The sequence below is a fragment of the Marmota monax genome, unplaced genomic scaffold (assembly GCF_021218885.2).
Source record: "Marmota monax isolate L192 unplaced genomic scaffold, Marmota_monax_Labrador192_F-V1.1 WCK01_AAM20220418_F8-fsc00569, whole genome shotgun sequence".
In the NCBI taxonomy this organism is placed as follows: Eukaryota; Metazoa; Chordata; class Mammalia; order Rodentia; family Sciuridae; genus Marmota; species Marmota monax.
Genome location: NW_026694722.1, coordinates 22,980 through 50,522, shown reverse-complemented (window position 1 = coordinate 50,522; position 27,543 = coordinate 22,980). Strand labels below are relative to the sequence as shown.

General features: G+C 43.8%; 1 protein-coding gene and 1 long non-coding RNA gene across 3 annotated transcripts in view; one reads left to right on the top strand and one right to left on the bottom strand.

The window, feature by feature from the left end:
* Window positions 1-324: 324 nt before the first annotated feature.
* Window positions 325-2,939, bottom strand: Eif1 (eukaryotic translation initiation factor 1). 2 transcript variants are annotated; one of them, XM_046423980.2, is made up of 4 exons: window positions 2,751-2,939; window positions 1,907-2,070; window positions 1,674-1,785; window positions 325-1,196 (listed from the first exon to the last, which is right to left on the bottom strand). In XM_046423980.2, exons 1-4 carry the CDS (start codon window positions 2,779-2,781, stop codon window positions 1,183-1,185), a joined length of 321 nt encoding a protein of 106 aa, XP_046279936.1. In that variant the 5' UTR covers window positions 2,782-2,939; the 3' UTR covers window positions 325-1,182. The 2 variants fall into 2 exon arrangements, with proteins under 2 accessions (XP_046279936.1, XP_046279935.1); XM_046423979.2 differs by having other exon boundaries at window positions 1,684-1,785; window positions 2,751-2,934.
* A 156-nt stretch (window positions 2,940-3,095) lies between these two features.
* Window positions 3,096-27,543, top strand: part of LOC131423385 (uncharacterized) — a 33,216-nt gene continuing 8,768 nt past the window's right edge. Inside the window, exons 1-2 of the long non-coding RNA XR_009224867.1 lie at window positions 3,096-3,360; window positions 24,356-24,412. This is a non-coding gene — a long non-coding RNA (uncharacterized LOC131423385). The remainder of the gene's footprint in view (window positions 3,361-24,355; window positions 24,413-27,543) is intronic.

Sequence of the window (27,543 nt, the reverse complement as noted above, 5' to 3'; positions counted from 1 at the left end):
AAATGAAGACCATTGAGGAACTTCAAGAATTTCCAACCATTCAAGTCTCTCCACAGCTCTGAAAGAGGGACAGCCCAGTGACCAGTGCATCACTCAGGCTGGCTAACCCTGTCAGCCATGCAGCATTCTTCCAGGACACTGATTAATGGGACAGCATAACTCTAGCTAAATGATTGCAAAACAGCTGACCCACAAGGAACAAGTTCGCAAAAGGCTTGCTAGGCCAAGTTCAGTTGTTAAGCTGTGATGTCCTCCTCTGCCTATTTCTGTGGTTCATCCATATACACAAGATTGACTATGGATAAAGTAGAATCTACAAGTCAGTTATTTCTGAAAACAAGTTTTATTTAAATAAGGGTTTAAATACATTACATAACATTAAAACTGGAAGGGAAAAAGAAAACCAAAAACCAGTTTATCACTTCACATGGCACTGGGCAGCTGTTGCTAGTGAGTTGCAAAGCTCTACAGCTAGCTACAGGGACTGATAACATCACTTTGGAATTTGTTCCCTTGTCAAAAGTTTAACTGATATTAAGCTGGCCTCACATTCTGTTGTTTTGGATACGCCTTAGCTAGAATATGTCTAGTCAAAAAGAAGACCTTGGTGGCAAGCCAGATGTCACATCCCCTCACTGGAAGGAAGATGGCCTCTGAGTTCTGCCCACCTGGTCACGTTAGACACCAGGGATTCTTTTTAAAAAACAAAATGAAACAAAAAAAACCCCAAAACTACCAAAGGCCCCCTTCTAGTGGTACAGCTGCCTTACCCCATTTCCTCCTGATCAGGTCATGACACTCAGGGCAGGGGCCTCAGCTGAGGGAGAGTTGAGAAGCTTCTGGTCAGACACAGCCATCTGATCTTGGGGCTCTGGGCTTTGCTGAAACATCACGTTATTGCTTTGTTTCAGGGTGGACACTGCCAGGCACCTACTGCTTGACCTCTGTTTAAATGAGGGACTTCAAGACTAGACAGCATGGCTCTTTTCAGTTTATTGCATGAAGGAGTTACACTAGTCCAAGTTAAAAGCGGACCCCAAATGGTTACATTATACAAGCTGTGAGGTTTTTAAACTTGTGACAAGGGACAGAAGGGGAATTCTACTCATTGCAAGGAAATCCTCACTTAAGCTTCAGTGAGCCACAAGCACTTAAAACCCATGAACCTTCAGCTGATCGTCCTTAGCCAGTCCAATCTGCAAAGAGAAAAGGGCAAAGTTTTAAGGGCGGAAAGGGAGCTAAAATCCTAAAACAAAAAACACCCACAAAATAACTTTACTTCTGATGGCAATAATAGGTCTTCCAGCTACTTTACCTGGCAAAAGGAACCCAGCAGCCAGTGTGCACATGTCAATCTCTGCCAAGCACAATGGTTCAACTGGGGGTGTTTAGTTTAACTACCTTCTTGAACATCCTTGCCTCAAGAAACTAGAGTGTGAGGATGGGGACCAACCATTACATCAAAAAATGATATAGCATGACTTTGTATGAAATTTAAAAAAGCATCAGGAAAGTAGACAAGTCCCTTCAGTCTTTAGAATATGGGGTTTTATCCATGCACTTAAAAACTCAACTCTTTCTTTCCTTAGCCTTCTGTCTGCAACAAAAATTGAGCCCACCATGAAGGACTTAATATTTGCCAACAAAGAGGCACAAATAGAATCAATACATGCCTGAACTCACCTCTACCAGGAACTGGCATATGTTCTTGCGCTGGTCACCCTGTAGCTGAATTACTTCTCCATATTCTGGATGCTCAATTACAGTACCATTGCAGGCAAATTTCTGCAAGCACAAAAGGAGCAAAACAAATTAGGCCAAGCAACTGCACCAACGCATTTAATAATGCCTTTCTAGTTTGTATGCCCTAGTGGATAACTTCAATGGACTATCTTTTTAGACCCACCTTCTTAAACGCCTTCACTAGTTTCTTTTTATCGTAATCATCAGCGATCCCTTGGACAGTAGTAAGGGTCTTCCTGCCGTTTCTCTGTTGAATTCTTATATGGATATAATCCTCAGTGCCAGCAGGAAGCAGGTCATCACCCTTACTTGCATCAGCAAAGGGGTCTGGGAAGAAAAGATTAAACTTATTCAGTGCTGTGATGGTTCAGCTGCCACCTTCCCACTTATCTTTTGCACGTGAGAAACCGGTAGTGAAATCGTTAGGGCAACTTGGGTCAGGTTGGATATGCGTCCTCTGTTGGCCCTCCCCAAACAGGTCAGTCCAGGACGGCTGGCTCTCCCAGGAACCAGAGAAAGCCTGGGCCTCTCGCCCTAGGCCCGCCCTGCCTCGGCAGATCACGTGCCGGGGAGCTCCGGCTGGCAGGCAGCGCCCCACCCGGCTGATGCAACTGGCCGGAACCCGAGCTCCCGAGGCGGGGCCAAGCCTCCCACCCCCATTGGTGAGCACGTTTGTCACTTAGGGCTGGCACCGCCTTTCCATCCCGGCTCCGTGACAACGGCGATGACGTATCGGACGTGACGCATGGGTGGCGGGAGGGGGCGGGTGTGGCCCGAGGAGGACCAGAAGCCATTAGTAAATGCGCCACCCGAAACGCTGGGCCCGCCCAAGGGCTGACCTCCTGCCCGCTCCTTCCGGTCGTATTCAGGGTCCGATCCCAGAGTCCAAACCATCGGCCCTGTTACTCCAAGAGCCTGGACACCTTACTCCCGTCCGAGTTACGAAGGCCCAGAGCGTTTAGCAGATTCCGGGGCCCGGAACGCCCCGCGACCTTCCCCTGGCTTACCGAAAGAGTGGAGGTTCTGGATAGCGGACATACGATACGATTCCTTTTCCTCGGTGGAAACGGCCTGCGGAAGGCGGCTGCGGGAGAAGGCGGGCGGGGGGGACGGAGCGTCGGGAAGCGAGGGGGCTCGAGGGGGAGGCTGCTGAGTCCTCGGCGGCGGCTCAGTGACTGGGGCGGAGGGGCGGTGCCTGTATTCACTTATATAGCCGCCCCTGTGACGCCAGCGCGCTGCTCTCACGTCCCGGCCCCACCCACGGCGTCGTGCTCCCAAGCGTCCGGGAGCCACTGCTTCCCCGTTCCCTTCCGGGGGCGGGGACGCGGTACGGCGCCTGCGCAGGAACTTTGCTGCGGGAGGGCGTCCCGAAGACTCCGGGAGATGTGGGAGGGAGAGAGAGAGCTTGGTTTGCCTTGGCGCCTGCGCCGTGCGGGTGGAAGTCTGTCTGGGCTGCGGAGAAACTGGCTGAGGATTCGAGCGCGCCTGCGCACTATGGCATTGGCACGTTCCGCCTTCCTGACCCAGTTGCGGCCCTTCCTGCTCTGATGGGTTTTCGTGGGGTGAGATTGGCTCTCCTTAGAGGGGTTTTTGATACTGAGCCTCCCAAATGCAACGGTATGTGTTACTCACCTATATACTTAGCGGTCTACCCATTCGGTCATAAAAAGATGACCGAAAAAGAGATTAGGGTAGCACTTGGATTATTTAGTCAACATAACATACTATAATCGAAACTTTAGATTATCATTTGATTAATCTATTCTAAAAATGGGTTAACACCATCCAGAATTCTCATTCAGATTAGATTAATCTACCTAAGCAGTATGCCCAGCTCACTAGTGTGAGTTCAGGGGGTCGTAACTGGTTCTTCACTAGCACCCCCCCTTCCCCACCCACCAGAGGTTAGGCACCAGAGGGTGTCCCTTGTGTCATACAAGCTGTCTGGAGTACAGTCTATCCAAAACTTAGATGGAATGTTTCCTTCAAAACAGTTAACCTTTCTTGCTCTATTTATTGAAACACTCTCAGTTGTTGAGTGAGTGGTGTCAAAAGATCAGGGATTTTAGACCCAGAGAACTCCAGGAGTGAGGCAGGTCAGATAAAGGAAAGACAAAGCCAAGGGTTATGTAAAGGGGTGCAGGTGGGGGCTGGGTGAGAACTGGAGTGCAGTATCTGGAAATCCAAGAACTTATTTTTAAAAAATTTTTTTAAAAAAAAATTATTATTATTTTTAATGGTACTGGGGATTGAACCCAGGGGTGCTTAACCACTGAGCGACATCCCCAGCCCTTTTTATATTTTATTTAGAGACAAGAGTCTTGCTAAGTTGCTTAGGTCCTTCTTCTTAGGTTGCTGAGGCTGGCGTTCAACTTGAATCCTCCTGCCTCAGCCTCCTGAGCTACTGGGATTACAGGTGTGCACCACCACACCCGTATAGTCTCTCTTTAATTTTTAAATATTGACAATAAGTTGAATATTTGGAAAAAGTGAAAGCCAACCCTGCCTTCCCCTCCCCAAATGTGTGCTGGCCTTGTGGACAGTCAGTTTTTGCCCCTGTCAGGGTCACTGCCCTCCTGGAGGTGAAGGTTAGTGGGAGAGAGATAAAATAAACAAAAACATAGTGACAAATTGTGAGAGGTGCCCCAAAGGGTAAATGGGGTGATGTGACAGAGTGACAGGGCCAGGTTTCTTCTTCAGAAGGCGTGATCAGAGAAAGTCCTGTGAGGAGGAGACCTCTGAACTAGCACTTTTGTACCAGGGGTTCACTTGATGCTTTGACTATATCCCTTGTGGCTTTGAAAATTACATGTTTTCTTTTTCCCAACCTTCTTCTCCCTGACCTTCTCCTCCCTGATCTTCTTTTCCCTAACCTTCTCCTCCCTGATCTTATTCTTCCTGATTTATCCTTTCTAATCTCATTTTAAAAGAAAATAAAATAAAAAATAAAAATAAATAAATCTCATTTTCTCTTTAAAACCCCCCTGTTCCTGCTGATGGGCAGGATCACAGCCTTTGGGACAGTAGTCCCCTTTGTTTCTCCTTTGCTAGCAAAGCAATAAACCTTCTTTTTCCTTTTTCTCAAAACCCTGTCCTCGTTATTAGATTGGCATTGGGGACAAGGACCGAGCTTTGGGCAGCACTTTGAGGGTGGGAAGGAGTCCACTGTGGAGCAGAGAAGGAACCCTCACAGACTCAAAAGCTTTGAGGGAGGAAAAACTAGCTATACTTGACAATTTGTTTTGATTCTATTTTACTAATAATCTTTTGATTAATACTATGGCTTCCTTGACATTGGAAAGGAGAGCCATGGCTGTAAATCATGGACATCCCAATCACATGGTCATCTGGGTTTGAAAAGTCAAGGGCCCAGCCTGCCATCCTGGGGACCTCTCCACTCAGGGATATGGCTCTGCTGGAAAGGGTTTGGGGGATTGTGAATGAGTCAGGTGTCCTTACTAGTGTGTACATAATATTTTGTATTGTAAAATTTGAAAATCATGATGTGGTTGTTATGGTTTAAATATGAGGTGTCCCTCAAAAGCTCATGGATGAGACAATACTAGAACATTACGAGGTGAAATGACTGGGTTATGAGAGATGTAATCAGTGCATCAGTCCATTGATAGGGATTCACTGGGTGGTAACTGGGGGCAGGTATGGTGTGGCTGGAGGAAGTGGGTCACTGGGGGTGTGCCTTTGGGGTACATATTTTGTCCCTGTTGAGGAACAGCTTTCTCTACTTCCTGATTGTTCTTTCCAGAGCTGCTTTCCTCCTTCACACCCTTCGGCCATGATGTTCTACCTCACTTTGAGTCCATGGAACCGGCCATCTGCAGACTGAGACCTCTGAAACTGAATGCCAAATAACCTTTTTCTCCTGTCAAATTGTTCTTGGCAGGTCTTTTGATCACAGCAGTGAATAAGCTGAATAAAACAGTGGTCTAATTTATCAATTTTTCCATTTAGAAAAAGATTGTTTTTTTATTTTATTTTCTTTTATTTTGGTACTAGGGACTGACCCTAGAGGTGCTTTACCACATCCCCAGCCATTTTTAGTATTTTATTTATAGACAGGGTCTCCCTGAGTTGCTTGGACCTCGATAAGTTGCTGAGGCTGGCTTTGAACTCTGATCCTCCTGCCTCAGCTACCTAAGTCACTGGAATTATAGGCATATGACACTGCATGTGGTGGAAAAGATTCTTTTTATGTCGTTAAAGAAGATCTTTTTCTGCCCCCAAGTTATCAAGATTTTGTATTTTGAAAGTTTCTTTTTTTCTTTTTGGTGATTGAACCCAGGGTTACTTTTGCCATTGAGCTATTTCCCTGGTCCTTATTTTTTTTTATTTTGAGACAGGGTCTCATTAGGTTGCAGAGCCTGGCGTCGAGCTTATCATCCTTCTGCCTCAAGCCTCTAGAGGCTCTGGGATTGCAGGCGTGCACCACTTCCCCTGCTGCATTTTGAAAGTTTTAAAGCTTTGCTTTTCACATCTAGGTCTTTAAGCTACCTGGCATGTATTTTTGTGTATGGTGAGAGACCAGGGTCTCATTTCCCCACTCTGGATAACCAGATATTCCAACAACGATTATTGAATGATGTATCCTTTCCCCACCAACTGGTCATGTCTTCTCTGTCATAATTGTGTCTGTTCATGTAGGTTCTTTTCCCCTGATCTGTTGATCCCTGAGCCATACTCTCATTACAGGAGGGTTATGAAATGTCTCGATGTCCAATAGGATGTGTGCCCCATTCTTGTTTTTCCTTAGAATGCTCTAGGCTATTTATTGTTTGGTCCTAGTTCCCTGTGTTCCAGCAACTCTACGAAACATGACAAGCTCTGATCAGGCTGTTTGTGCCTGCTTCTCTCTTACTTGGAGTATGTCCTTCTGTCCACATTGCCCACCCATCCTTCCAGGCTCAGGTGGCATCACCCTTCTTCTGAGAAGACTGGGCTGGGAGCCTTGCTCTATGCAAGGTTCCCTACTTTGACATTTATTGTGCTGCTTTTTTGCATTCATGTTTCTTAGACTAGTTACATAGTTTCCTAGGCTCAGTATTAAAATGAACACATGAGATCTTTTTTTTTTTTTTTTTTTCAAAATGGTTAGAAATTTCAAGGCAGTGATAGCAGAGCCTAAAGGCAAGTGTCCTCTAATTGTGGGGTGTTATGTGACTTGCACAGGTCACATGCCCTGGAATCTGGCCCTTCATCTTCCCTTACTTGTCTTCCCTGCTAGGCTGTAAGCTTAAAGAACAGGGTACATGCCTATCTGCTCTATTCCCAAGGGAGGCAGATGAACATGTGGGCATTCATTATAGATAATCAGCTACCAAGAGTGGCCAACCCTGGCTGTAACCTCTGCCCCCCTTTAGGAGGAGCAGAGGAGTGAGGCAAATCCCTTTTCAGAGGTCTGATTCTGAGCTCCAAAGGGAGATACTGGACCTGGCCTCCTGGCACAGGGCAGGGGAGGTGCCCTAGCTAAGCAGCTTTGCCCAATCCCTCCTGTCTGCACTTAGCCTGACCTGGCGTGCATGCCTGGTGCATGGTGCCAGACCTGACCTCAGTGCGCTGTAAATAGTTATTGCCACAACACACACACACACACTTTGACCCAGGTGGGATGCAGGTGAGAGTGCAGGCTTGGCAAGTGGCTGGGGAAGCAGGAGGCCCAGTTCTTGATGACGTGGTTCACCTGTCAGAGCTCCAGTTCTATCCCCCAGAGAAGGACTGGGTGATTCCTTCCCAGGTCTGCAGCCCCATCTCCCAGCTTGGCAGCAGCATTCCCTTGAAGGGTCTATTAGAGTTCACCTTCCAGCTGGGAGCTTGTCTTGTCTCTGGGAGCCTATAGTATCTTCATAGATCCAGACTAATTGTTCGGAAAGTGACTGCTTTGCCTGCTGTTAATGCTTGCTTTTTAATGACTGCTTTTAGTTCTGAGGTTGTGTCACCTGGGAAGCCAAAGGCAGGGCATGTAGCACAGACTCTGGAGTATCCAAATCTCAGCATCCGTTCCACCTCTTCCTTCCTGGGCCACGTGCCTCTCTCAGTCTTCATTTTTTCCTCTGCATTATAGGGACAGTAACACCCTTCCCTTAGGCAGTTGAAGGGATTTAAGGAGGAGAATGTAGGCATGGGGATAAAAAAAATGTAGACTTATAAAATCACTAAGTAGATTCTGCCAGTTTTCCAGTGGAGAGAACAACAGGGGACAGGGGAGACCTCCTCAGAATGGCATGGGGCAGAAGTAGGCTTTGCTCCATGGTGATCTCCTTGGTATGTGACAAAGGCATGGCTGTGTGAGACACTCTGGAACCCTCAGCCTGGATGAGATTTCCTAGGGCCCCAAATGTGGCACAGAAACAGCAGAATCTCCTTCCAGGAAGGGATGGCATCCTCTGGGGAAATAAGTGTCTCCATAGTAACCAGGATAGATGGATGATATTGTCCTAAGGACCTCCCCAACCTCCAGTACTATAGAAAACCTTGTGACTGAAGGAATCCTGAGGAGGGCTGGGGCTCCTGTCATATCCAAGATTGGGTTTCTGAGCAGCCTGATGACATGCTAATCAGCAAGGATTTTACGTGACTTAAAAAAATATCCAATTATTGTGATGTTTCTTGCATTCCTTATTTGGGACCTACTACCTACATGTGGAAATGACTGAAATAGCTACCCCCCATGGATAGAGAAGGTCCCAGTGAATGAAGGCTGCTGTTCTTACCACTTGGAAAAGGGGCAGGAGGGAGAAGGAGGGAAAGAGAAGGAGGGAAATCCCCACCTGCTGTAGCTCTGACCCAGATCAGCAAGACCCAAATGGGGTCACTGTGAAAGGTGCATGTCAGGCATCACTGGGGTTTTGCTGACAGTATATTACCTCTTCAAACAGACTCTAGGAAGACATGAAAGAAATTTAGTGGGTGCTAGAAATGATCTCCTTCTAGATCCAGGTGGTAAAAGCTCATCAAACTCTACCCTAAGGCTGAGTGTGTTCCCTATGTATGTTTCTTATATTTTGCTTCCCCTCCCTCTCCCCCTGCAACCCGGCCAGGCTCTCCTCTTGTTCTCACTTTTCCACGCTTATCAATAACTCACTGTGTCCACCCACTTGGGAACTCAGCTCAGTTCCTCTTTGCCTCTTTGCCGACAGAGCATCTGCCTTCCCCCTCTCCTTCCTCCTCCAGGAGCCCCTGTGGATGGGATGGGGGCCGGGAGCCTCTCTTAGGAAGGGAAATAAAGGCCAGAGCTCTTGGTTCCTTTTCCCTGGAGAGGGCCACCTGGGTGGCCAAACTGCAGACTTGGGTGCTGAGGGTGGAAGTGCAGCCTGGGCTTGCTGGGGGAGGTGGCCAGGCCTGCAATCTGGACCGCAGCCTACATGCGTTCAGATGCTACTCCAGCACCAGGAGGAGGCACCAGGCACTGGTGTTCTGCATTGGAAAAAGTCCTGCATCCAGGGCTGGTGAACACTCCAGATGGAATGCAGAGCATCTGGCAGGTTTTATAAAAATCAGACTGGTGCCCCTTCTACAAGAGCCTCACAGAAGTGTTTGGGTGGAGCATTCTGCCTGGGACTGAGACCATGGTGCCTTGAAATTTTACTTTTGGTTTTTAAAACTACTGGAACTCAAGGAAGGGCCATCTTAAGGGAAGGCTACTGTGTTTACCCAATTGCAACTCCTGGAGTCCTTTCCTGCTGCAGTCTGGCTGGGCACAAATCGGGAGCCACTGAAGCAGGAACAAACTTTATTTTTGAACTGCAGGAAAACACTTCACACAGCTCCCGGGGAATCCTCCTGAACGCCCCCGCGGCTTGTCCAGGAACCCCCAGCCAGAAATATCTCTCCCGAAAATCCCTCCTCCTGCACTTCCCCAACCAATGGGAACTCTCGGGGAATCCCCAGAAATCCCCATGAGAACTCCAGAATAGTGCGAGAACTCAAAAGTTGTGGCAGAGGCGGATAGTAATGCCTCGCCTGTCAATCAATACCGTTGGCAAAATGCCAGGGGCCATACAGACTTGGCAGTGGCTCTCAGCATCTCCTCCTTTTTGTTTAATTAAACAACAAGCAATGTGGCTTAGGGACCATGCCTGTTAGGTAGTCCAATTCAACATATGGTCCTTACCCGTCATCGGATGAACTGACCTCTAGGCGTCAGCCTCCTATCTTAGGTTGGTACCACTGCAATTGGATCATACCCGTCACTGACTACCGGTCCAGCATACAGCCATACTTGTGGATAGGCCTTTGCACCAGTGGGAGGGTGAGGTTCTTTGCCTCACCTCTGTTGGCCCCCAAATTTTAGACCATCACTAGTAGAAGGGAGGAGGATGCAAAATGCCATGACACTAAGCCAATTGAGGGCTCCTTTGAAAAATTGTACCACCGGTGACACCATCAGCAAAAATACTCCAGCACTACCACAATTTGCTGCACCAACAGATAGTTCACAATGCATACAAGTGATACATAGTCCAGGCAAGTTCTGCAAGCAGTTCAAAGCAGAGGAATCTGTCAATATGTCCTTTTCCTCCCAAAGTAAATCGAGTCCTTGATTGAGCATTACTTGTTGAGTTATTATTCATTGATGCATCAGTTTATACAGTTTGTTGTGATAACTATCGAAGAAGCTGTAGTTTGGTTTTATCTTTGTCTTCACCGGCACTGGGATGAAGATAGGAATTCTGGCAATGATGCTAAGAAAAAAATTATGTAACATTCCAACAGGCAATAAGAAAATAATTTTTTGAACAATTTACATTATCCTGAACAGAATTATTAAATATAATGAAAAGGAAAGGTGAAAGTAAACAAACAGATCTGTTAACCTCCTTATTTGTTCACATATTAAAACAATTTTCAGCAGCTGTTTACCCAATCTAAATGAAACCATTAAAATCACGTGAATAAAAAAAAATTTGGATCCATTTATTCATGAGCGCTCCTCATATATGATATATGGACATACACACATACAGTCATACATCACAAAACAGAAGTGTGCACACATAACATACAACACATAAGACAATAGTAAAGGCCTTGTAGCTTTACCTAGGTGAAATCTCCATTGCAATGTTTAAAAACTCCACAGTCAAAAAATAAAACTGATCAGAAAAACATTAACCTAGGTCTGTATGAGCTCAAAAATAAAATAGAACTTTATGATGTGGGAAAAGGCAAATAATAAAATAAATATTGAAAAAAGCATCCTGGTTAATCACTGTCACAGATGTCAGAATAGCCAAACTGGAGCTCTGGATATCAGCTGTTATGGATTTGAGTCAAATCACCTTTTTTTTTTTGGTCCGTAGAATTCGTTTTGGTTAGTTTCTCTGGAATCCAAATTGGCTGTTGTTCTCCCTGTGGAAACACACAAACAGAACCCCGACTCCAGACAATCACTGGGTCAGGACCTTAGTTAATCTCTCTGGAATCCAAATCAGCTGCTGTTCTCCCTGTGGAAACACACAAACAGAACCCTGACTCCAGACAATCACTGGGTCAGGACCTTTCCATTGTCCTGTTAGAATATCCTTCCAAAGTACCTTAGGCTTATGTACATTTTTTGGACACATATGCCTTTCTGTAGCACTAAGCCCTGATGAATCCAAATTTAAAAAGTTTAGAGTAAAAAGGGTTATTTTAAGTTTATCTTTGGGTGATATATACCCCTTTCCAATTCCCTCTTTTTGCTTTAATAAGTACATTTTAATAGTTTGATGAGCTCTTTCAACTATGCCTTGTCCCTGAGGATTGTATGGGATTCCTGTTATGTGAGTAATGCCAAATGATGAGCAAAATTGTTTAAAAGAGGTAGAAGTATAACCAGGACCATTATCTGTTTTTAACTGTTTTGGAACGCCCACAGTGGCAAAATTTTGTAAGCAATGAGCTATAACATCTTTAGTTTTTTCTCTGGAATGAAGGGAGCCCATCAAAAATCTGGAAGAAGTATCAACTGTAACATGCAAATATTTTAATTTTCCAAATTCTGGCAAGTGTGTGACATCCATCTGCCAAATATGGTTAGGTATCAGTCCTCTAGGATTGACTCCAAGATTAACTTGTGGTAAAAAGGTCACACAATTTTAACATTGTTTTATTATTTGTCTAGCCTTTCCTTAGTTATTTTAAAACGCTTTTGTAAAGTATTAGCATTGACATGGAACCTTTTATGAAAATGTGTAGCTTCTTCTAGTGTAGAGAAAATATGTATGTCATGTGTAGTTTTATCTGCTAAATCGTTGCCCAAACTAAGGGCTCCAGGCAATCCTGTATGTGCTCTGATATGTCCTATAAAGAATGGATCTTTTCTGTCCCAGATTACACTTTGTATAGCAGAAAACAAAGAGAAAACAGTAGAGGAAGGGGAAATCCTACCAGCATCTTCAAGGGATACTATAGCATTAACTATATACTGACTATCAGAAAATAAATTAAATACAGAATCTTTAAACATTACAAAAGCTTGTAAAACTGCATTAAGCTCTACCTTTTGAGCTGATTGTTTGGGTACTAAAAATATAAAAGTTTGATCAGGGGTAACTACTGCTGCTGTACCATTATTTGACCCATCAGTGAATACATTTGGAGCATTCATGATAGGGGTTTTTCTTGTCATTTTTGGAAAAACTACAGGATGCGAAGACCAAAAAGACAACAAAGGATTAGATGGTAAGTGATTATCAAATGAAACATTAGATTTACACATGATTATTGCCCAAGTATTTAACTCATTAGCTAACTCATCAATTTGATCCATAGTATATGGAGTAATAATTTTATTGGGAGAAATTCCAAACACTCCCTTTGCTGCTTTTATTCCTTTGAGTATTAATTGTCCTACAGCCTCAGGATACCTAGTAAGAATAGTGTTAGGAGAATAAGATAAATGTATCCACAATAATGGACCTTCTTGCCAAAATATTCCTGTAGGAATATTTTTTGTTGGTATTACAATAAATAATAAAGGCAAAGTTATATCAATTCTATCCAAATGCATATTTTCCATATGTTTCAATAATTTTTAATGCCTTTCTTGCTTCAGGAGTTAACATGCGGGGTGAATTTGGATCTGATGGACCTTTTAGGATATCAAATAAAGGTCCCAACTCTCCTGTTGGTATGCCTAGATAAGGCCTTATCCAATTTATGTCTCCTAATAACTTTTGAAAGTCATTAAGTGATTTGAGTTGATCTACTCGTATTTGAATTTTTGGTGGACGGACCACGGTTGAGGATAATAGAACTCCTAAATAATTAATTGGAAAATTTAATTGTACTTTATCTATTGCTATCTCTAGATTATAATTTTTTAATAAATTTGTAAGTGTGGCATAACATTCTAGCAATGTGTTTTTATCTTTGTGTGCTAACAATACATCATCTATATAGTGAAATATTTGTAGTTCAGGATTTTGATTTCTAAGTGGCTGGATTGCTTTGTTAACATAAATTTGACACATAGTTGGGCTGTTAGCCATCCCTTGAGGGAGTATTTTCCATTCATATCTTTGATCAGGACCTTCATGATTCAGTGCAGGGATAGTAAATGCAAAATGTGGACTATCCTCAGGATGAATTGGAATTGAAAAAAAACAATCTTTAATATCTATAGCTAAAACATACCAGGTTTTTGGCAAAGCAGACAATTGAGGAATCCCCGATTGAGCAGGTCCCATAATAACCATCTCATTATTAATGGCTCTTAAATCTTGCAATAATCTCCATTTACCAGATTTCTTTTTAATGACAAAAATGGGAGTATTGTAAGGAGATATGGAAGGTTGTATATGTCCCTCCACTAATTGTTGTTTGACCAGGTCATGGGCTGCTTGTATCTTTTCTTTAGTCAGGGGCCACTGAGAAACCCATACTGGTCTACCTGATTTCCAAGTAATTTTTATTGCCTCAGTGACCCCTTCTGAAAACCCAGTCCATGTCTATTTATTCCTTGATCTATTTGAATTGGTGCTGCTATGCCTTGTTCTCCTAATCTTTTTTCTTTCCTGAAACCTTGTCTAGCCCTAATAGTGGGTGCATTTGGATTGATGTTATTTGTTAATGTCAAACCTAATTGATCTAGGACATCTCGTCCCCATAAATGTATAGGAAGATGATCCAATACATATGGCTGTATAGTTCCTTCACATCCTTCAGGATCCTTCCAATCTAATACCAGTGCACTTCTATGGGGATTAGTTGCCACTCCTAGGCCTCGAAGCTTTTGAGTGGCTTGTTGTAATGGCCAATGTTTTGGCCATTCTTGACAAGATATGATGCTAAGGTCTGCACCTGTATCCAGTAGCCCATTAAATTCATGTCCTTGAATATTTAGTTTTAGCATTGGGCGAGCATCTAAATTCAAAGACAGCATAGCCCAATCTACACCTGTGGAGCCTAATCCCCTGGAACCTCTTTCTATACTACTACTAGAAAATTTATCATGTAGGCTGGGTATTATTAATAACTGTGCTATTCTATCTCCTGGTGAAATTACTGATATACCCTTTGGAGAACTGGCTATAATTTTTATTTCACCTTCATAATCGGGATCAATTACCCCGGGACTTATCATAAGTCCTTTTAGCGTAGAAGAACTGTGTCCTAACAATAAGCCTACTGTTCCTTGGGGAAGAGGTCCTTTTACTCCTGTGGGAATTATTTGAACTCCCATCTCTGGAGTTAGTACTGCTCTGGCGGAGGCGCAGATATCCAACCCTGCGCTCCCTCTGGTTCGTCTGATGAGAGATCTGATGGATAATGTGTCCTGGGCACTACCCTGATGGTGTTGCTGGGTTCCTCCATGGTGTTTCTGGGTTCCTCCAGTGCCCCGTACATTTGTGGTCGTGGGCCCCGGAGCATTGGGCCCCCCTGTCCGTTTTTTGGCAATGGAGCCCGATGCCTTTCTCCATGATATCGTGGGTAAACACCTGGTCCTTGTCCATTTTTTGATAACGGAGTACCCTCTATGGTGGTTTGAGAACGGCATTCACTAGCCCAATGTCTCCCTCTACGGCATTGTGGACAAATACCCTGTATTCTATTCTTTTGATACTTAGCTTTGTTAAACCCTCCTCCTATGGGGCAACTCCTTTTAAAATGTCCTGTTTGTTCACAATTGTAGCATGTTTTTGGCCTGGCATCTAAAGCCTGTTGTACTGCTGCCAAGTACATTGCCAAGTACTGCTGCTTGTTCATTAATGTCTCTACATAATTTAATATATGTGTTTAAATCTTCATGTCTCCATGGTCTAATGACCTCTCTGCAGCAACGATTTGCTTGGTCATAAGCCAGTTGTTTTATAAATGGCATTGCTTGTTCTGTATCCCCAAAAATTCTGGAAGCTGCTTGAATAAGCCTATCTACAAATTCAGCGTAAGGTTCATTAGCTCCTTGTATTACCTTAGATAATTGACCTTGTAAATCTCCATGCCCCTGTAAAGTTTTCCATGTCCTAACCGCATCTACAGCAATTTGTGCATATATGCCAGGATCATATTCAATTTGTTGCCATTGACCCTCATAAGGTCCTTTTCCTAACAACATATCTAGATTTCTTTGAGGGTAACCGGCTGCTGCATTTTGCCTAGCTGTCTCCCTGCAAAATTCCTCATTGGCAACCTTCCATAACAAATATTGTCCTCCATTTGGCACAGATTTACACATACTAGCCCAATATGCTGGCGTCATGTCCAAGTTGGTAATGGATTCGACTATGCTTACAGTGAACGGTGCTTGAGGACCATAGGTTGTTACAGCCTCCTTTAACTGCTTCACTGTTTTGAAATCTAAAGCATGGTGAATTCGCTGCCCTCCTGCCTGCTCAAGTACAGGGCATGCTAATCTTTGAGGTCCTGTCTCAGGATCCCATCTATCAACTACGGGGGTTGAGGGCCACTCAGCTATCTCCATAGGTGGAGCTGTTGGTTGAATTACGCCCTCTGGTGATAGAACGGTGTTAGTAGCAGCCTCCTGTTGTAGCTTTTTCCCTAATAGCTGTTTCTCCTCTAAGCTTTCTTCCTTTAAATTTTCTTCCTCTGTCTGACTAGCTTGAGAGACCTTCTCTTTTGCTTGATCTAAAATGTCTTTCTCCATGGTCTGAACCTCTAACAATTTACTTAACACTCTTTCAGTTTGTTTTTTACTAATTTCTAATCTGTTATAAAGATAACGCAACCCAATAAGATAACACAAAACAAAACCGAAACAGAATGAAACAAAAATGGAACAAAAAATCGTTGTATCAATTTTCCTATTTTCTTGACATGTGCATTTGTGGTCTATTTCTATCTCTTCCTCAGGGGCGAACAACTTCAAACCTTGAGCCAACCATTTTTCCCAATCTGCCTGAGAAAATTCTAGGGATAGGCAGCTTGAAACAAACACAAAACAAATCAAAACAAGAACACATTGTTTTTTAAAATGGTCACCCATTCTCTCGCCTTCCCTTAGGGGCAAGCAATTTCACTTACCCAGAAGCTTCAGACATTCCCCGCATGGGCCGCCAATTGCTGCAGTGTGGCTGGGCACAAATCAGGAGCCACTGAAGCAGGAACAAACTTTATTTTTGAACTGCAGGAAAACACTTCACACAGCTCCCGGGGAATCCTCCTGAACGCCCCCGCGGCTTGTCCAGGAACCCCCAGCCAGAAATATCTCTCCCGAAAATCCCTCCTCCTGCACTTCCCCAACCAATGGGAACTCTCGGGGAATCCCCAGAAATCCCCATGAGAACTCCAGAATAGTGCGAGAACTCAAAAGTTGTGGCAGAGGCGGATAGTAATGCCTCGCCTGTCAATCAATACCGTTGGCAAAATGCCAGGGGCCATACAGACTTGGCAGTGGCTCTCAGCACTTTCCCCTGACTGTGAAGGAGCTCCTGCTGGCTGTGAGAGGAGGGAGGAAACAGGGTGGACATTGCATGATGGCGCCCCACTCCTATCCAGCTGCTGATTGGTTCCCTCTACACCCACACCTTTGCACCTGCCTCCCAGCTCTCAATCCTGTGTCAGCCTAACTGTGGGGGCTGCCTGTATTCTTCCTGCACTCACCTGTCTTCCTCAAATCCACCTTCTAAAGGGCTGGGGCAGCCAGAGTCCTGACAGTACTACTGAGCTCTAGAAATGGGTCTAGTTCAACAGGGATGCTTTGTAAGTCTAAAATACAGGGTTTGGAAGAGTAAACATAAACAAAATTATAGGTGGGTGTAGTGACACATGCCTTTAATCCCAGCAACTCAGGAGGCTGAGACAGGAAGATTGCAACTTCAAGGCCAGCCTCAGAAACTTAGGAAAGACCTAAGCAACTTAGGAGACCCTGTCTCAAAATAGGAAAAAGGTCTAGGGAAGTGGCTTAGGAGTTAAGTGCCCCTGAGTTAAAAAAAAAATTTTTTTTTTGAGATAGGGTCTCACTAAGTTGCCCAGGCTGGCCTGAACTTGTGATCCTCCTGCATCAGCCTCTAGAATTCCAACCATGCCCAGCACATCTTTTTCTTTCTTTCTTTCTTTTTTTTTCCACCTTTAGCTTTTTTTTTTCTTTTTTCTTTTTGGTAGTGGTGGTGGTGCTTGAACCTAGGGCCTTGCACATGCTAGGCAAGTACTCTATCATTAAGGTTCATCCTCAGCCCTTCTTTTAACTCTAAAAAAGTGTGACCATTAGGAGATTCTGCCTTGCATATGTGACATGCATTACATTTCTCCTGGGGCAATGTTGTTCAAGACAATTCTAGACTAGAGAGTCCCTTGGCATAGTGCCTGGCAAAACCCTGATCATGGGCATATATGAGCTGTCCCCAGCCTACACTTTGGCCAATACCATTGCAGTTCCTTATCTCCTGCTGCCTCCTCCAACCTCTGTCCTCCCAAGTAGTTTGGCTCTGCTAGGAGCTTACATATTTCTTGAAGCAAAAGTGAAGCCCAATGGGCGCACACCTGTAATCCCAGTGGCTTGGGAGGCTGAGGCAGGAGGATAGCAAGTTCAAAGCCAGCCTCAGCAACTATGAGGTGCTAAGCAACTCAGTGAGATCCTGTCTCTAAATAAAATGCAGAATAGGGCTGGGGATGTGGCTCAGTGGTTGAGTGCCCCTGAGTTCAGTCCCCCCCACCCCCCACAAAAAATTAAGCCCTTTGAGGATGTGGGGGAAAGGATTATGCATTCATGCTGGTGGGACTGAAAATTGGTACAACCACTCTGGTAAGCAGTATGGAGATTCCTCAGAAAACTTGGAATGAAACCACCATTTGACCCACTTATCCCACTCCTCAGTATATACCCAAAGGACTTAAAATCACCCTACTATAGTGACAGGACCACATAAATGTTTATAGCATATAGCAGCTTGCTTAATTCACAATAGCCAAGCTATGGAACCAACCTACGTGCCCTTTGATAGATAAATGGGTAAAGAAAATGGGGTATTTATTCACAATGAAGTATTTTCATAAAGAAGAATGAAATTATGGCATTTGAAATGGATGAAATGGATGGAACTGGAGAATATCATGCTAAGTGAAATAAGCCACTTCCAAAAAACCAAAGGCCGAATATTCTGTTAGACGTGTGGAAGCTAACCCACAACAAGGGAGGTTAGGGAGGGGAAGAATAGAAGTTCACTGAATTAGAATGAAGGGAAGGGATGGGGGATAGGAATAGGAAAGACAGTAGAATGAATTGGACATAACTTTGCTCATATATGAATACATGACCAGTGTGACTCCACGTTATGTACGACACGAATGGGATCCTAATTGGAATGGGTTGTGCTCCATGTATGGATAATAGGTCAAAATATCTATGGTCATGTGTATCTAACAACAACACCACCAACAACAAATGAAGCCCTTTGAGCTGATCGCTTCTGGCTCCCAGTGATGGTCATATGGCACAGAAGCTGGCCAGGGCGTGGAAGGATCTTTTCTCTCTCCAGTGGCTTATGAGTATCACCCACCCAAACCGTGTTCTTTCCTGAACCAGAGGTGATGTTCTCCTGCTTTTCACTCCTGCAATCCAACCCTCTTGCCAGCCAGTGGATACAGACTGCCATCTGAGCATGCATTGAGATGGTGGGGGTGATGATCTTATCCTGTGTTCCAAAACTTAACAAATGCATCCTCTACCCATAATTAGGACTCTTCCTGAAAGGATTCTAGACAGTATGTTTTTTTTTTTTTTCATTTTTGAAAACTTGTGCTAACCATGATGTGCTAGGTACTCTGCTGAGAGTTTTGCATTGTCTTTTGGAAGGTCATAGTCTTTTTGTAGACAAGAAACATGGTTGTGGTAGCAACGGGCCTCTTCCTGCTGGGCTTCCCTGCTACCCAAAAAGGGCCAGGTTCCTTTGAGAGTGAGGAGGCTGTAGGATGATTCTGCCTTTGCAGGTGGGCCCTCCATTTTCTTGTGGGTGTGTGTTTGCAGTGCTGGGGATGGAACCCAGGGCCTTGCTCATGCTAGGCAAACACTCTGCCACTGAGCGCCCTAGGGCTCATCACTATCTCAGTGGGGGCCAGTGTTTGGGACTGTGCCCTGTTCTCTCCAGAGCTGGGGTGTGGGACAGACATCTGAAGAGTGAGTCTGGGAGCCAGTGTTGCTGTAGACAGGGAAGCCATTGCAATCCAAAGCATAGGATTTGGAAAAAAATTTGACTTCCGATTTGTTTATTCAAACAAACAATGACTGAGGCCCACTGGCAGGTGCTGTGATAAACAGGTACTATCAGGGAGATACTATCAGGGAGATACTATCAGCTCAGATACTATCAGGGAGATGGACTGAGTGTAGGCATGATCAGAGTGGCCTGCGCAGGGGAGACCGGTAGGCCTGGAGGGACCAGAGACAGGGCCCTGGTGTGTGTTGTGAACATGTGCATCTGCATGTCTGAGTGAGTGTGAACATAGGCATGTGTGTGCACTCCTTTCTTCCTTCCCAGATGCTTCTGGGCATCTGAGAGCTTCCTGCTCTTTAGCCCAGGCAGGGGGAATGATCCCCGTCTCCATAAGAGCCCACAAGGAGGCCCTACTGGTGTGAATGGGGCTTTGAGGTATGAGACCTGTTTGAGATGCTGTCCTGCTACTTGTTTGCTGAACACCCTCAGACAATTCAAGCAATCTTTTTTTTAATATTTATTGTTTTTTTAGTTGTAGATGGACACAATATCTTTATTTTATTTTTATGTGGTGCTGAGTATCGAACCCAGTGCCTCATGCATGCTAGGCAAGCACTCTACCACTGAGCCACAACCCCAGCCCCTTGAGCAATCTTCTGAGCCTCGCTGTCTTTCCCTGTGTGAGCCGGGGGAAAAATCCCTGGATTTACTATTTATAAGGAGAGTGGCTCAAGGTGCCTGGAGTGGTCTTAGTTGGCCAAGAGAGGAGCCTGGATAGAGCTAGGATGCTTAGCAGAGGATGGAGACCTCAGGGAAGACATTGAGAGGTGAAGGTGAATCCCACTCTCTGGACAGATGGAGAGAGGCTGGGAGAAGCAATAGCTCTCCATGGCTTCGGGGAGGAAAGTCCTGTCCACAGTATTATCTCTGCCCCATCTGCATGCTTCTGTGCAATCATTAATAAAATATTGATTTGTCAGTAGTTTTGTGGGAGGGAGAATTTTCTTTTGGGTACAGGGTGAAGTTTTGAGTTCTGCTTCAAGATTGGCCTGGAGTAGAAACAGAGGCTGCTCCAGGGGGCCTGGTGATACCTTGGTTTGCTTATAGGGTGTTTGTGGCTCATTGTAGAGTTATTTATTATGTGCTTCTCAAGTGCCAGGCACTATTGCACGCATTGTATTTATCAATCTTGTTGACTCCTCCCGACACCTCATGAGGAAGGAATTGTTATTTTACAGATGAGGACACCATATCACAGAGAGATGGGATTATTTTCACAAGATCACAGCAAGAAAGTTGCAGGGCTGGAATTCTAACCCAGAGCCTGTGCCCTTAATTTCAAAAGGGCTCTTTCCCTGGCCCAGCACCCCATGCACTCACCCCAGCAGTCATAGATGATTTCACTGCCTAGAGCTCCAGGAAGGCACTAGATTCCCTGCCCAGGGCAATGTGGTATTAAAGAAAAAAATTACTGTGCTACATAATGATGGGCCACGTACATGACTGTGATCCCATAAGATTATCTCACCTGGTGATACTGGAGGTGTCTTTGTTGTGTAAGTGTCCTTTATAGTGTGTGCATAATGACAGTCTTGCCTAAAGATGCCTTTCTCTGAATATGTCCTCGGTGTTAAGCTCTGCGTGAGTGTGTTCATGACTCTTGTTCAAGATGGAAAGGGGCTGGGGATATAGCTCAGTTGGTAAAGTGCTTGCCTCACATGCACAAGGCCCTGGGTTCATTCCCCAGCACCGCCCCCCCCCCCTCAAAAAAAAAAAAAGATGGCAAGGAAGACTTTTCCACGGGGAGCAACTGCAGTGGGATTTTGTGGTAGGGGAGAGATTTAGGCTTGACTCTGGCTACGATAAGGAAAAGGAGAACTTTGTATCTAGGGAGCATGGCGAGGGACTGGTGGATGGAAAATTACTAAGAAGTAGGGTGATTCTTTGCAAACAGGATTCTTTCTAAAGGCAGACCAGGGTGATAAGATGGGGGTTTTGTTAGACTGAATCAACAGATTTCTTTTTTCCTTCCTTTTTTCTTTTTATTTATTTATTTCTCGAGATGGGATCTCTCTATGTTGAGCTCAAGTGGTTCAACCACCTTGGCCTCCTGAGTAGCTGGGACCCCAGGCATGCACCCCTATCTGGCAACTCAGCAGAATTCTTGCTAAAACTGGAGCAAGTGAGCTGAGATAGAGCCCAAGGTCGGGGCATAGTCAGAAAGGGGAGGTAGAGGAGCCTGACTAGAATTGGATGATGGAGAGAGTTTTTTTTTTTTTTTTTCCTTTTTTGTGGTATTGGGGATTGAACCCAGAGCCTCATGCATACTAGGCAAGAAACACAACTCTAGTCCAAGGTCAGCATCTTTGTCTTTGTCTGTCTATCATGCAGAGCCCAGCTGTGCTAGGGCAGAGAGTGGGATAGGTTGCTGAGAGACCAAAGAAGACACCTGGAAATGGGATGTGAGACATAATGTTTATTGCAAAATGCTAACAGGGAAGATCGGGTAGTGGTGGACCGGATAGGTGTACCTCTGTTTCTCACCATGCCTCTGGTGCTTCACCAGGAAATAGCATCTCCACCCCCATCACACTTTGATCAGAGGTGGCGGTGGAGGAGCACTTCCTCTCCATGGTGTTCTGATCTGCACCAGTTACCACAGGGAGGGAGGTTTTACAGTTCCGTTACCAGGTTACAGGAGCAGTGACATCTCAGCTTAGCTTGCTTCTTCCCTTTGTAGGACCAGCACCCCAAGGCAGGTATGCAAGGAGCAGCTTTCCACAGATAGCACTAACTCGCCCTAATTCTCAACATACATGAGAGAAAGCCGGTGTCCTTCAAGATAATATTTATCTGGACATTCTGGTTCAGACTTGCTCTCATTGTTCTCTTAATGTGGCTAGGTTCTTGGGAACAGAGAGGACTGTTTAAGGGACATGGTGTTTTACTCTTTTCCTTTTTTTCAAGGATGACACAGTGGCCTCATGGTCCTTAAGTGAACTCAATTCTTTCAGCATCATTGCTTTATTTAGAGTTATTGTTATCTGCTTAGCCCATTATAATTATATGTACCCTGTTATAAAAATAAAAATAATATGTGTTTTAGAAAAACCAAACTGTTGTTCAACTTCTTTTTTTTTTAGAGAGAGAGAGAGAGAGAGAGAGAGAGAATTTTAATATTTATTTATTTTTTAGTTTCCCGCGGACACAACATCTTTTGTTTGTATGTGGTGCTGAGGATCGAACCTGGGCCGCACGCACAAACTGTTGTTCAATATAATCTATTCTCTCAGTACATTCTCTCTTTTTTAAAATTATTCTTTAAAAAAATATTTATTATTGGGCTGGGGATGTGGCTCAAGCGGTAGCGCGCTCGCCTGGCATGCGTGCGGCCCGGGTTTGATCCTCAGCACCACATACAAACAAAGATGTTGTGTCCGCCGAAAACTAAAAAATAAATATTAAAAAAATTCTCTCTCTTTCAAAATAAATACTTTAAAAATTCTCTCTCTCTCTCTCAAAAAAATGTATAAAAAATATTTATTTTTTGGGTGCACTTCATTATTTATTTACTTATTTTACAGTAGAATACATTTTAACATATTGTACACAGATGGAGCACAACTTCTCATTCCTCTGGCTGTACATGGTGCAGAGTCACTCCAGTAGTGTAATCATACATGTATATAGGGTAATAATGTCTGTCTCATTCTACCATCCTTCCCATCCCCTCAGCCCCACCCCTCCCCTCACTCCTCTCTGCACAAACCAAAGTCTCAGTACATTCTTATGACATCAAATGTGTGTATGTTTTTCCCCCATGCCCCAAATTTCAGTTCTCCAACAATCTGGATGCCAAATGGGTGTACTATAATTCAATTCAATTCTGACAGTCTTCCTGGAGTCAGCACCAGACTCCACAATCCCATGAAATCACCCCCACTTTAGATGCCAATTGCAAGTACAGGCCTCACACACTCTGACCAACAAATTGTTAATTAGGGGTTTCTACAGACCTTTCCTTGGGTTTGGTAATTTGCTAGAATGGCTCACAGAACTCAGGAAATACAATTTACTTAGCAGATTACTGGTTTATTATAAAAGGATATAACTCAAGTAGAGCCAGATGGAAGAGGTGCATGGGCAATGCTGGATGGGTTCTGAGGATCTTCTGTGTCCTCTCTGGATACATCACCCTTTCAGGACTCCATTGTGTCCTTTGCGATGTTTATGAGGGTGATATTTTGTAGACATATTTAATGAAATCATTGGTCATTGGTAATTGAACTCAATCTCTACCTCTGTGCTTCCCAGAGATCAGAAGGTTCCAACCCTCAAATCACATGATTGGCTTTCCTGGAAATCAGGCTCCTCTCCCAGTCTTCTGGGACTTTCTAAAAGTCACCTCACTGACACAAATTCAGATGTGGCTGCAAAGGGCTTGTTAAGAGGGGGCTGGGGATATAGCTCAGTTGGAAGAGTGCTTGCCTTGCATACACAAGGCCCTGGGTTTGATCCCCAGCACCAAAACAAAACAAACAAACAAACAAAAAAAAAAAAACCAAGAAAACAAACAAACAAAAAACCCCCAAACAAACAAAAGGGCTTGTTAGGAATAACAAAAGATGTTCCTTTTATCTTCATTGCTCCAAAGCTATTTTGGGAATTGGCAAAACCAAATGTTTATTGTATTACATTAGGAGATCTATGCCAGGAACTGGAGTGAAGATAAAATACATTTTCCTATTATATTGCAGTATCCCAATGCTTATTGCATAAACATTTAAAAAGTACAAATGTAAGAAGAACAACAAATGTGTCACCTGTTAAATCTGTCACCATCCAGAGGTGACCAGGATCCATCCATTCTTTTTTTTTGGTCCCAGGAATTGAACTCAGGGGCACTCAACCACTGAGCCACATCCCCAGCCCTATTTGTATTTTATTTAGAGACAGATCTCACTAAGTTGCTTAGCACTTTTTTTTTTTTTTTTTTTTTTGCTGAGGCTGGCATTGAACTTGGGATCCTCCTGTCTCTGCCTCCCAAGCACCTGGAATTATAGGTATGTGCCACCGTGTCTGGGGACCAGGACCATTTTGATATGCTTCTGTATGTTTATGTGGATGTTTTATGAAGATGTCAACTTCTTTGGCTCTCCCTCTGCTTTGTGCTGGGCCAACCAGTATGTGCCATGAGGTATCTCTTCAATTCTCCCCAGAGAATTCAGTTTCATTAAAAGGTAAGTGGAAGCCAGGTACTATGGTGCTCACCCATAATCCTAGTTACTAAGGAAGTCTGAAGCTGGAGACTCACAAGTTCAAGGCCAGTTTTGGCAGCTTAGCAAGTCTTTGAGTGGAGCTCAGTGGTAGAGTCCAGAGTCCACTCACCCAACATACATGGTGAGTGAACATGTCAGTTTTACTCAGTGATCTCTGAAGGAGGTAAGGAGGACATTTACAGCGCCCCCCTCCCCCATCAACATACCTCTTGTGATACACGTTTTGCTGTGTTATTTTGCAGTGGCCTTTCCTTTGGGAGTCATTCTTGGTAGAGTTACTTTCACTTCCCTTCATTTTGCTTAGAATTTTAAATTCTCAAGAAAAGCTGCACCTAAATGATTAATATGTTAACTACTAAATAATCTTTCCTTTATAGTACCCAGAATATCTGGTGACTTCTTGGGTACACCATGCTCTCAGAACCTCCATGTGTCTTTTTGGGTGTCATACATTCTGATTCCTTCCCCTCCTTATTGTACACTTCTGTGTACTTGCAGAAAAGTAATATAGTCATCTAAAGAATCCTAGGAAGCAGTCCCAGGAGATCAGGGTTGATGTTGATGTTTTGGATGGGGGAGGAGGATATATACCTTGAATGATCAAGACCCATCCGCTGACCTGCTGTACTGCTTTTTCACCTCTATAAAAGCCATTTCACGTACCTGAGTCCCCAAGTTGGTGCTGTATGATAGCCCCCTTCATCTTCTCAAGGTCAGCCCTTTAATAACCCTGCTGTCCTTCCCACCAACTCTCATCGTCCAAGTATTGGCTTTTGAGGGGAGAGCAGATGAGCTTGGGTCTGGTAACAAGATTCTTGTGAACCCAAGTAAATTGATATTTTAATTATGATTAATGTGACTATGCTTTGACAGCACAAACTCCATTTTGAGCTTTCTCTTACAACACAAGTTGTAACTGAGCCAAGTGACTGACTGATAGTCTCATTGACCATCGTGTGTCCAAGGGTAACTTCTGGATGCAGAGATAATACACCTGGGACTTTAGACTGTCACCTGAAATTCATCTCACTGGGACTGCATTCTGTGAGTACTCACTCTGAGATGGCAACCGCCACCAGACACTCTGTCCAAGTGAAAATTCCTTTGCTTAATTCAACTTGACAGCATTCTGAACCCACTGATGGGGTGGGTCTCCTGGACCATTTGGACAACTTCTGTTTACACATGATATTTGGTTCATTGCTTATATTTTGTGCTCAATAAATGACCTTTTACTCATTTCTGTCTATTTTTTTATATTCTTTTTGCTTATTTTTTGCTCATTTTTTTTCTTGTTCTTGTGGTGTTGGGAATTGGATTGAACCCAGGGCCTTGTACATGCAAGGCAAACACTCTACCAACTGAGCTATATCCCCAGCCCTCGTTCAATTTTTGTGTGCCTTATAAAATAATTCAGAAACTATTTCACTTGACTTGTTATTTGGTTAAGAACAAACAAAATGCTGGTCTTGCAGGAGTTATAATTTTGGTACAGGGTATTGAAGCCAGGAGTGTTTAACCACTGAGCCACATCCCCAGCCCTTTTTATTTTATTTTTTTTTTGTTTTGAGGCAGGGTCTTGCTAAATTTCTTAGGGCCTTGCTAAATGGCTAAGGCTGACTTTGAACTTGGGATCCTTGTGCCTTAGCCTCCTGAATGCTGGGATTATAGGCTTGCACCACCATGCTCAGCTAAGAATTATAACTTTTTTTTTCCAATTTTAAGCACTCACTTTTATTGATAAAATAGTGCCCTATGCAGTATATATTCTCAGACACAAATTTGAGGTTCTTAAAAATTGGGGGGGATGGGAAACTGCCATTAAAAACAAAGTCTTTCAAACACCTAAGCCTTAAAATTATAAAGAATTATAATTTTCGAGGTTAAAATCATCACCAATTTTGACTTTCCTCTTTCAGCTCCTTCCAATTCCAGAATTTTAACTTTTTTTAAACATTTATTTTTTAGAAGTAGTTGGACACAATACCTTTATTTTATTTATTTTTTTTAATTTTTATGTGATGCTGAGGATCAAACCCAGGGCTGAGGATCAAACTCCCAGAGGATAAACCTTGCTAGAAAAGCGTTCTAGTGCTGAGCCACAATCCCAGCCCCAGAACTTTAACTTTTTCTTTGGGTACAGGGATTGAACTTGGGGGCACTCGACCACTGAGCCACATCCACAGCCCTATTTTGTATTTTATTTAGAGGCAGGGTCTCACTGAGTTGTGTTGCTTAGTACCTTGCTAATTTGCTGAGGCTGGCTTTGAACTCACGATCCTCCTGCCTCAGCCTCCCAAGCAAAGCATCTGGGATATCAGGCATGAACCACTACGCCCATACCATATCTTTAACTTTCATCCTTCAGATTTTTCCAATCAATTCAGCTCCACTCCATCTCTACTCCCAAATTTGTATAGCTGAGATCCATCTCAATATTAGGTAAAACAAAGTGTTTGCTGGGTTTTAGGACTCCTAATTGGTATATTGAGTTAGAAACATCAAAACTTTTTTTCCTGTTATTATTCGTTTATACTGTAGGAGAATAGAATATGCTATTCCCAAATCTGCCTTTTTGGTACAGAATTATTTTAAACTGATTATTTTATTTCACTTTTTGCTTTTATTGTATTTTATCTTTCAGCTTAATTAATTAGTTAATTAATAGTATCAGGGATTGAACCCAGAGGGACTTAACCACTGAGCCACATCCACAGCCCTGTTTTTTTTTTTTTTTTTTTAATTTTGAGACAGGGTCCTGCTTAGTTGCTGAGGCTGGCCTTGAACATTTGATCCTCCTGCCTCAGCTTCCTGAGCTGTTGGGATTATGGGTGTACGCCACCGTGCCCAGTTACAATAATGGTTCACTTTATGCTTTGAATATAGCCCTTGCTGTTCTGCTACTGCAACTTATT